Genomic DNA, 12,266 nt, shown 5'->3' with positions numbered 1-12,266 from the left:
AATTTAAAGTTTGCTTATATAGAAGAAAATTTTAAAGCAGTCTTAGTGGAAATTGAAATGTGAATGTGAAATTGACCAACAAAATCTTAAAAGCTATCTTTGACTACACATGAAGAAGAAGTTTCTAGGCTCTAACTATTTCAGGTGAACATGTTCCCTTTTGGTTTCTTGTACGATGTCCTATATTCATATTGTGAAATAAGACTTATTTGATTTGTATTGCATAACACATATTTTTGGCATAATACATAAACATATCTTTTAATTTAATCTCAACTGATATCTATGTCTTCTTCAGGTGTAAAACTTATACAAAAACAAATAAACAGACACATTTGTCCTAAATGACGTTCTATATGACAACTTTGTGTCATATGTGTTCAATTTTACATAAATTTAAGTGACTACTTGTGCATACTCAAAATTAAAGGACATAAATATCAGTTGAAGCCAAGTTAAAGTGCATATTTATTTATTATGTTCATGTTTTTTATCATGATATTTTTCGTTCTTAAAACTTGAACTCTAGATTTATCATTAAGGTCGGTCATGAACATAGTCGATTCATCTTGTCTATTAAGTTAGGGGATCGCTATGGGGTTTAGATGTTATTAGACAATTATATTGTGTATATATATAATAACGACTTTGTAATTCGTAGGGAGTTTGATATTCATATTGAGATCATGTCTAATTAAATTGATTCATGTTACATAACACACTTTCTTTTATCATTTTTAATTTTATTTTCAAGACTAATGTATCCTTGGAAGTGAAAGAGACCTTATTAATTTTTATTTCTTTCGTATACTTGTTTTTAAACTTTTATTTCTTTAGTAAAAATATTGATTTGACTTTGTGACAAAATTTCATTCCACCACAACCTTTACCTATAGTTAAGCAAGTTTGAAGCATATGTTGTTTTCTTTTAATTAAAACATAAAAAGACAACCGACAGCTCTTTTTCAAATATATTTCCTTTTTGACTCTTCATGTTGGAAATAAATTCTATTTCAATTTTTCAATCTAATAGAATTAAATGAATATTCATATTGTCAATATTATTTAGTTGTAGTTATTTTTTTTCTAAGTTCTTATTTTCTGAAAATCTAAACTTATCTTGATTTTTAATCTGTATTTTCACCCGAATATTCTTAAATCACAAGTAATATGAATAAGCGTTGATTAATCATTATTAATTATGTCAAAGTCGATCTTTTTTAATTTTTAAAATTGCATAAATAGCCTTATTAAAGCGTCTATTTTTGCAACAAAAATATAGTAAGATTTTGCGATATTTAAAATGAAGCAGAAATACTTTGATTTCAAAACGCAGTAAAATACATGCCAACGTATGCATGCACTAATGCACGTATAATATCTCATTTTAATTAAAATTACGAGTTATATTATATATTTGATTGTAATTATATATGTATATATATAGGTATTTTCAAAGTAAAAATTGAATGTATATCTGATCAACTTTATTTTTATGTCATTATATGTGTTTGTATGTATGGACACTAACAATTAGAGTTTTTAGATACAAAAATACGTATATATATATATATGTTATAAAATTATATAATTCGTTATGGTATGTAATTTTTTAAAGTACCATTATATGGACCGATAACGCTGCGAATTTTGATTATTACTTTTCTGTTTTTTTATTGCAACCTTCTAGACACCATTGGGAATCCTTAATTAGTTAAAGTGCTTTTTAATTTATTATTTAATTCTTTGATACTTGAAATTATTCTTTAATTTGACATAATTACAAGTAAAGTATTATATGCTGATCATTCTGATGACCTATCAAGTATTTCTAGAAATTTCATTTTCTTAATTATAACAAACATACAAAATCTATGAATTGATTTTGAATCCTTTTGTTTCAATTATTTAACAAATTATTTTAAATGTTAGAATTATTTGGAAATTGTTTGTTATATTTGATAAGAACCTGATGTTGAAAAATAAAATAAATAAATAATATTCATGTAGAAGTGTGGATATCTCGTTATGATCTTTTAGGGGTCAAATATATTGCGACATAATCTTCACTGATCCAGCAATATAGTTTTTGACTTCTCCCCCTCTCTAGCATACAACTCCGGATTAGTTAAAATTCAAAAAGCACATTCATTCAATATAAAATTATTCTATTTGTTCAGTAAAAAAAAGTTGAAGACTTAAAATATTTTTCATCGTCTTGAATTCTATATAGATCGTGTTGTATTGTATATGTTTTTTTTATTTGCCACCTTCTAGACACTCTGGAGAAGCCTTGGAGAGTTGTTGCGTGTGGCAGCCCTTTAATTAAAATAATTATTCTTCTACGATTTATTTGATTAATTGATAATTGAAATTGTTCTTAATTTGACACAATGACATCTATAAGTAGCTATGCTGATTGTTTCAATGACCTATCATGAATTTCCACAATATTTCGTCATTATTATTATAATAATAATAATAATAATAAGAAGAAGAAGAATAAAAATCTATGGATAATGGATTAGTGTAAATTAAATAATAACAATAAATTCAATATAATTTTATAAGATAAAAAAAATAATATACGCAGACTTTATTTCTATCAAAAGTAAACATGTGTGAGAAATACACTATTCATGCCTAATATTTACACCAAATGATGTTATATAAAGTTAATCTTATTAGTCAAAAGTCAAAAGTTAAATAAGATATACATATTGTATAATTAATAAGCATTATGTATCCAATTTTGTTAGGCTCGATTGATCAAAAAAAATAAAAAAAATATTTGTACTAAAATATGTTTTTTAAAAATGAGAAAAACGACTTATCTACCATAGAAGTAGGAAAAACAAATTTCATATCATCACTGTAGCCCTCCATCCCCATCCCTACTTAGCTTTCGTAGTATTTGTCTAGATATATACAAATACTTTTAGAATAATATTTTATTACTTATATACCGAACACAAAAAGTAAATAAATAAGAAATCGACTAATTTCTCTAAAAAACGTGTTTCACGAAAACATTTTCTTTCGTACCAAAGACATCTCTATAAGTATAAATTTGGAAGAAGGTTAACGCGGTAAATTAAAGGTGGTCAATTTTTGCTAGAGCATATAAAAAAGGAAGTTGGTAAAATGTTAATCACAATTAAATATTTGTTTATTAATTCGTGGGTTGTTATTCGTTGAAGGATTTTGTTTGAAATTCTCCCTAATAATCTTTCTTTGTCAACTTTGACTCTATATATATATAAAGTTATTGAATTCACTTGAATATGTAATCGAGTCTCTAAATTTACTTTTATTATATGCCATGTATCAAGGAATACTATAATCTAATCAATTCAAATTTTCGCCGAGTAGATTTAATTCACTTAGTAAAGAAACATTCTTTATCAGGGATTTCTCCATTTCTGAGTTGATTCTAGTTAAGAATGGAGAGTACTTTCCATCTATTTTACCACATCTTTTGGTGACTCTATATTTGAATCTATTATTCCACAATATACGAATTCTTTATTTTATTTTTTACTTGAGTATTAATCATTTCGAGCATTGACTAATTAATTTCATGGAGAAATGCTAGCTAGCTATTTTGGGTGGTAACACACTATTCCTATCAAAGACGGTTTATTTTTCTGAGTTCGAATTCGAAATATCTAATTACCATGTCATTATAATTTTGACATTAGAAAAAAGAAAGAAAAAAAAGAAGAAGATTAATTATAATATATTAGAAAAAGGAAATTTTAATTTGTGTTTTCAAACTTCTTGGCTTTCTACCCAAGGAAAAAATCTTCAATAATCGTATTACTTATTAAGTAGGTTAAAATTTTCTTGGAGGCTGCTAATTATTAGTCTAATTAACTCTTTTTTTTGAAGTTTTAATTGATATATTCAAATATGGAGAAATTTTCCAAATGTTTGTTATACCTGCACAGATTATTTGATTAATTAAGTAGAATATTATGTCAATTAACTTGATTTATTCTCTTTTTTTCACACATGTTTCTTAATTTTTTCCAAATCACTTACCTAATTCATGCTTTACTAGAAACGCTGAATGAGTAATTAAGGTTAATTATTTTGTTTAATCATCCATTCACAAATATAGTACGAGAAATTATGGTTATTACCCCATTTATTTCAATTTGTTTGATTTTGACTAAATACGGATTTAAGAAAGTGTACAATAAGTTCATAGTTCATACTATAATTTAAGAGTGTAGTTTTTTTAGATAATGATCAAAAGTGTTACCTTTGTGAAATTTCATATCTGAATTATCAAGTATTATTTGTGTTTTCTATCTGTATTATCACTAACTATTTATCAAAACACAAGAGTTTTCCTATCTACAACAACAATAACAACATATATACTAATTTCACAAGTTAGGTTTCGGAGGATGGTTTACGTATGCTGTCTATCCTACCTTGTGAAGATAGAGAAACTGTTTGTTATAGACTCTCAACTCGAGTAAACATATAAAAAATTAAAAATGTATAACCGATACAATAGTAAAAAAGTCATGTGAAAAACAAACAAGTACCAACAACAAATAATATGATAAATAAAGCAAAAAAAACAATAAATATCGAGGCAAGAACTACACTAATGCTCAACTACATACTTATTAATATTCTACACTAATTTTCGACCTCCAATTTTTTTTATCTGTATATATAAAATTGAACTCGCACAATGAGGTACAAATTTCAAGCACATGCGGCAATTAATGAGAAACGTGTTCCAGCATCCAAGTCAAAGGTTGAAATTATACTAATGAAATTTTCACATTGAATTACACACAATGTAAATGCTTAATTGACATGTACTTCTCTGTTTCATATTATTTGCCGTATTTCTCTTTTACATGTCCTTTAAGAGATTATAAATAAATAAATAAAAATTATGTTATTTTTATTTCTCTTTGATAAATTACACTCGATTTAATAAAAAAGATAAATTAACATTATAGATATTTGAACAAACATAAGATCAACCAATAATCACTAAGGATTAAATGGAAAAGAAATAATTAATTTTGTTCTGATTTTGCACAGTGTTGACATCTCTACTTTATTCAAATAGGAAAAAACGTCATAGTGACTCGAAAAATAATCAATTAACTCAATTGTAAAAAGAATTTTAAGAATAAACGAATTTTGAAGGAGTCGTCACCTAATTTTAGGGAAAAAAATAGGAAACCATTTAAGTGATCTATGAAACCGTTAGATTCTAGGTAAGGGGTTCAAGTTATTCCGAAGGGAAGGTGTTAGGCATCCTTCGAAATTCACAACTGTAGTTCCCGACTGAATTCATTTTTTTCAAATTGAAGAGGAGAAAAAACAATATACAAGTAAAACAAATATGCGATATTCACAAGTAATAAAATAAAACAGGCCTAAAGTTTGCCTAACATCGATATATATAAAACAATGAATAAACAATATAATTCGAACTTCATTCGAATAGCTCCAATGAAAAGCAACTCCATGTACCCGTAAAGACGCTTAGTAAAAGTGTTATTACCAAATAAACATGAATAAAAATAAATGAATTAAATAATAACTTAAAAATAAAAATTCATCTTATTAACATGGGAAGCCTTGAAAATCAACGGTAATTTCTTCATAGGCCAATTTTAACAAATAATGTATCTTGCTCAATATTAAAATAACTAATAATCAAAACAGTCATAATAGTGACATTGCAAATAATTCCAAATTGGAAGTTAATTTATAGAGTGAACAAGTCACTTGAAAACTCATCACCCAATCAAAATTGCTTAAATAAATATACAACTCTAAATAAAAACTCAATAGAAATAGAAGACAACTCACTAGATTTGGAACTCGACATTAATAATAAATTAAAAGATGAAGATTGAAAATACATTGACTGATAATAACAATAACAATAAAACTTTAGACAACAACATGCAACACTTATCTATCAACTAGATATATAAAATAATGACAATAAAAGAATGCTAAAACCTATAACAACTCCAACAGGAACAATCACGAGAAATAACTACTGTGAAGTCTTAAGGGGAAATGCATAAGTACCCTAGCCTATGTTCAAAATTCTTGAGACACACCTAATTTTTACTAAGGTCCTATTATCCCTCTGAACTTATTTTATATATAATTTTCTATCCCTTTTTGGCCTACGTGGCACTATCCTTGAAAAAATTATCAACACGCGTTGGGCCCACAAGATAGTGCCACGTAGGACGAAAAGGGGTAGAAATTAAATTATATATAAAATAAGTTTGGGAGGGTAATAGAACCTTAGTACAAATTAGGTGTGTCTCAGGAATTTTGGGCATAGGCTAGGAGTACTTATGCATTTTCCCAAGTCTTAACATAAATCCATTTAAGAACAAAAAAATAAAAATAAATAAAATAGAACATAATTAACACTTATGAAAGAAGAAAAGAGCAGACCAACTTTTGTAACTTCAATAATAAACAACAACCAATTAACAATATTAAGGCATTAATAACTAGTAAAGAAAATCATCAAATTATACCCGAAAATTTTATCCACCATCGGAAAATTATGAACCCTAAAAGAATTTCTTAAGACTTAAAAAATCTGAAATTACTCCTAAAATTTTATCCATCACCATCTAACTTAATGACTAAGCTATTACTTAAATAGAAAATTGAAAACCACCTATAATATAATACCATTATTTTAAAACTGTGGGCCGAAATCGCTAGTTAAATAAAATATTTGTGTATGAAATCTTATCTATATTTGAATGAATTTCTAGACTGTGCAAAATATCAAAATGAATATTAACAAATGTAATGAATAAAAATGAATATTAAAAAGAATGTAATGAACATAACTAATGACATGTAAAAAGTGCAATTTAACAGAAATAACGATTTAATCAAAATGAACAAATATTTGAACGTATTCAACCGGTTGTGACAAAAAATAATGCAATTAAAATTAACTTATAAAAATTCCTGAAATTTGACAAATACGGATGAATATTGATAAACTTACTTAAAATTATAAAAAAAATGTATTTTGAACAATTGAATAAATAAAACTTAAAAGTTACAAATTTTGAAAATGTTAGACCAAAATTAAGTGTCAACACACACAGTAATAAATATTTTAAGACAAATGCTTTTAATAATCTTAACAATTACTACGAGACAAACAGAGTAATATATGAAGGTTTACCGCTGTGTAATTTGTATAGTAGTAAAAACTAACCTACATAATTTCTCATCCAACCGCTAATACTAAAATTGCTAGATGGTAGATATACCATATGTGTATATTTTCTATATAAAAGTATATCTATAATAATATATAGTATATGATATATATATATCGATTAGAAAAACGTAAATAATGAATATAATCGACTATTTAAAAACTAATTGGTTTGGCTCATTTGATATTAATTATTAAGCTATTAATAATTTTGCTTGTTTAAAAAAGGACATCAGTCGCTCTTGTTCACGTGGTTGAGGGAGTTTTCTCCGCACTGCTAGGTCACAAGTTCAAGACTGATACGATATGTTGGGAACTTGAAAAGAAAAAATAAGGTATTATAAAATATCTTTTTTTTTAAAAAAAATTTAAATACATTTTGGGACATATATAATATTTAATATGTTAATTAGTTAATTTACTCAATTTTATAAACCTACTACGCTTCATAACAGAAGACTATTTGATACGTAAGATAAAAATATATAATATTTTATGATTTTTAATCAGTTCTGAAGTTATTTTATTGTTATTTATTTAAAATTGTGAGATTACTATCCCATATAGAATTTGGGATAAAATAATCTGATAATTCATCCCTGCATATCAAGATTTTTTTTTAAATTATAACAATTCTTTTAATTTAAAAGGAGAGCAGTTGACTAACAAATAAAATTGTTGTCATGTGATCAAGAAGTCACGAGTTCAAGTCGGGCTCTTACAAAATATAGAAAATACTACATATAATGCTATACACATGAGTTGTCTTACAATTAAATACATTGCAATTAGAGAATCAAACTTGACCTCAACTAGCAAGTAAGCACTTCAGCTTCAGAAGTGCACATCACACCTCAAGTTGGTCTTAACGAGCAACTTAGCACTCCAACTCGTCCCAAATGTGTCTCATGAAGTGCTAAGTTTCCTGTTAATCATATTCATGTTACCAAAAAAAATTCAATTGTAATCTCACAAGTAGAGTCTAAAGAGGATGGTATATGTCCAACTGTTATCTACTTGGCAAATATAGACATAAATAGTAGTATGGAATAGTTTCTTCATGTTTATGATAGAACCTGCTAAGGTATCTAGCTAGTAGTGTGACACAATTAATTAGTAGTTTTTTATTTTTTTTAAAAATGGAGTCTAAAGGGTCACTTTTTCTTATAAAAAATGTATAACCGGACACTTATTTTTCCATATAACCAAAACGGATAAATGGCTAGGCTTTGAATGACTTGTCTAAATTAATAACGACTGGTCAAATGACCGTTTAGGCATTGAAAATTTTTATTTAGTAAGTCGTTGGACTATGAGCTACTTACCATTATTTGGTTACCTTTTAACTTCGAATTCGAGTTTTTATCGATCGGTTTCATAATCATTTCTTACTACAAAATTTTTTTGCCGAATTTACCGACAGACAAAATTTGTAGCTTAACTGTAAAATTCGTCGCTAATTCTATTTAATGATGAATTAGCAATGGATTTTCATTAACTACGAATAAAATAGCGACATATTAGTTATGAAGTTTATAGTTAAATTCCAATTTTTTCAGTTGTATACATAAGTTTATTGAAGAAAAAACAACAACCAAAAAAATAAAAAAAAAATCAAATGGACAACAAATGAAAGTTTTCAATTAACAATTTTTTACAGCTGTAGGTATGCACAACCCTATTTTTTTTTTTAGCGTGGATATGAATTTATTGAGCTATAATATAATATGGATACTGAGCATCGAATCAAAATTATATTGTAATTCTTTGATAAATGTTTGACATAATGTTGTCCAATTAACAATTATTTGATGGTTTACTAATTATAATTAATGAACCTTTCAACATTTGTAGCTTTTTGTGGGGTTGTTGAGAGAATAATTGGTTAAGACAAAATAGGTCAACAACAGAAATATTGAATAATTATTTTGCTATAATAATTTACTATTGAATAATCAATATATAATACAACAAATAAATATACTATATAATGGAAAGAATTACAATCATGCTATAATAAATAAATAAAAAATAATAAATAAAGGCCATTTCTAGCTCATATATTGAGCACTTATTTTTTTGGTACCATAAACAAAATCATCATAATTATTATAACTAGAACTACAGAAATATATTTTATTTTTGAGATTATATTGTAGAATAATCAATTATTCTTTAGGATCATTTGGTCTATAGAGTCGAATTGTTCGTTTGTTTGTTGCTTGGACTGGTCTTGAATTTGTCTCAGATTCCTACAAAGAAATAAATTGAGAGTGTTATTAAAATGATTTATAGGTACATAAATATCTACGACTTATATTGAGACAGAGAGATATACTTATAAGACTTGCTATGAAAACTTATATATTATCATATGTCAACTTACTCTATCGTTGATCAATTATAATGTCACTGTATATTATAATTACGTTAAATCCAAATATGGAGCTAGAATAATTGATAAATTATTAGGATATAAAACATAATTATAAATAACTTACGTCATGAACCGCTTCGCGAATTAGCTTCATTTGTTCTTTTGTAACAGTCCTCACCTGATAAAATACAAAATAAATGATATCGAATACTAACTTCAAGATACATTACAATAATATAATATTGCGCTTTCACACGAATAATATATGTTGACTTATATATTTCACAGCTCAAACTCGTAATTTTAGAAGTTTTGAAATTACCTTTCTTACAATAGTCCATACAACATCTTGAGTGCAAGGAGGAACAGTCAAAGAGCCAATATATCTATAATATTTTCTGCTACCCAACTTCACTTTTTTTGGATCAATTACTCCAATATTTCTCTCCACATTTTTTGTATGTGCTAGGGCTTTCAAATCACTCTCAATCTGAAATTAAATAAATATTATAATCAGTGACGTATACAAAAAAATTTGTATGTGCTAGAACTTATAATAGTGTTGAATATTTTTTATATTGTCAGTGTATAAAAATTTAATTCGTGTTTAGTGTAATGTACCATAGACAAGAAGGGATCAGCTCTTCCAATTTTGTACATTATTCCAACAACTGCAGTCTTTCCATCTTCACTTTCATGTACCAAATGAACCTCCAAATCAAATCTGCATTATTTAATTCATACAATATTTTGTTACAAGAGGAAAAAAAAAATAGATATCTCGATGCACAAAGTATTTCGTATTCATGCAGGGTTTTGTGAAGATCGAGACACACATCATGAGATGTGATGTAGACAACCTATCCTAATACAAACATTAGTGGCTGATTCCCCGACTTGAAAGTCAAATTAATGAACTATAAGTCACACCAGAGATAAGTTTATCGTTGCACTGAAAAAATATATAATAGTAATAAATAAATTAAGTACCTTCTTCCATTGATGGTATGTTCAGAAGGTGAATGCCAATGAGCTTGATTGAGTTGATATTTAGTTCCATTTATTTTGATATGTCCAGCTCCACCTTCCCATCTTAACTGCACGTAATAAATAATTTATTATTCATCACAAGAAATTTTTTTAAAATAAAAAAATAAATCTTTTAAATTTCATGGGAATTTAATTTCCAAAAAGTAAGGTGGTAGGTTAAATAGTAATTAACAGTAGACAAAAATGATTGTATATTTGAGTAATTTCATGTGTAGTAGGTTAAAATTGTTGATTTTATGTTCTTTATAAGTTGGTGATATATGAAAAATATTCTACAAAAAATATATTTAAAAAATAATAATATTAACAAATACTGATTAGATTTTATCTTTTAATTAGAAGTCTCGATTTTATGTTCTAGCACGAAATATTGTTTCCTGCTCCATGTGTCACATGTGATATGAATTAATCCAGATTAGTCGGACAAGTGGAGAGCTAAAAATAAAAAAATAAAGATAGTAAAAGGAAAATGATTTCCGTCCATAAGTAGAAAAAAAACATTTTTCCTTTTTAAGTTATTTTAAAGAAAAAATGAGTTTCATCGTACGAAACAGATCGAAAAACTTACCATCATATCATGTCCTCTATTCAAGAGAGTAGCATAGGATGATGTTTTGTAGCTTCTATGAAGTCTTCCCAAATGAGAAACAACTTCAACTCTCTCATTCAAAAGATCAATAGGAGATTGCAATTTTCCAGAGTTACACATTTTCCATTCTGGATTAATTTCACCCCAATGTGTTGGTCCATTTTCACTCTCTCTATCATAACTAAACTCACTTTCATCATCTGTAAAAAAAAAAATCATGAAAAAATATTATAATTAGAAATCATAGTATATACTTGTAAATCGACAGATGAAACTCTGTATTTGTCATCTTGTGTCGGATGTAACATAAAGTTGTAAATTGAGACAAAAATTATTATTAGAGCTCATAATAATTGAATGGCAAGAGGTCTGTAGATCTGGTTGTTCGTCAATAGATGAAGCTCTCTCTTTATCATCTTGTGTCATATGCGACGTAAAGTTGTAAAATGAGACACAAACTATTATTAGAACTCATAATACTATTTGAATGACAAGGGCTTTGTCATGATTCATCAAATAGACAAACTCTCTCTTTATCATCTCGTGTAAGATACAATTATTTCAGAAACAAATTAAAGAATACTAACCAACTTCATGACATGTTGCAATGAATGCATTTGTGAGGAAAAGAAAAGAAAGGAACAATATTGTGTTGGTTCTTGTAAGCTTTGTCTCCATATTTATTTTCCCAAGAAGAAAAGAATTTTGTGTTTTGTTGTTGTTAAGGATGCAATTTTAGTAATATTAAAGGTTGCTTATATAGAAGAAAAAATTAAAGCAGTCTTAGTGGAAATTGAAATGTGAATGTGAAATTGACCAAAAAGATCTTAAAGCCTATCTTTGACTACACATGAAGAAGAAATTTCTAGGCACTAGCTATTTCAGGTGAACATGTTTCTTTTGATTTCTTATCCGATGTACGATATTCATATTGTGAAATAAGACTAATTTAATTCGCATTTGTATAACGTATGTTTCTTACATAATATATAAAT

General features: G+C 26.8%; 1 protein-coding gene across 1 annotated transcript; it reads right to left on the bottom strand.

The window, feature by feature from the left end:
• Positions 1–9,151: 9,151 nt before the first annotated feature.
• On the bottom strand, positions 9,152–11,994 carry LOC102581683 (alpha carbonic anhydrase 7-like). Its single transcript, XM_006340107.1, has 7 exons — positions 11,859–11,994; positions 11,251–11,471; positions 10,623–10,729; positions 10,254–10,356; positions 9,955–10,122; positions 9,757–9,810; positions 9,152–9,507 (listed from the first exon to the last, which is right to left on the bottom strand). The coding sequence occupies exons 1-7, from the start codon at positions 11,947–11,949 to the stop codon at positions 9,424–9,426; spliced, it is 828 nt and encodes a 275-aa protein (XP_006340169.1). The 5' UTR covers positions 11,950–11,994; the 3' UTR covers positions 9,152–9,423.
• Between the last annotated feature and the right edge of the window lie 272 nt (positions 11,995–12,266).

The sequence above is a fragment of the Solanum tuberosum genome, unplaced genomic scaffold (genome assembly GCF_000226075.1).
Source record: "Solanum tuberosum cultivar DM 1-3 516 R44 unplaced genomic scaffold, SolTub_3.0 scf00017, whole genome shotgun sequence".
Lineage (NCBI taxonomy): Eukaryota > Viridiplantae > Streptophyta > Magnoliopsida > Solanales > Solanaceae > Solanum > Solanum tuberosum.
This window is presented reverse-complemented; position numbering and strand designations above follow the sequence as displayed.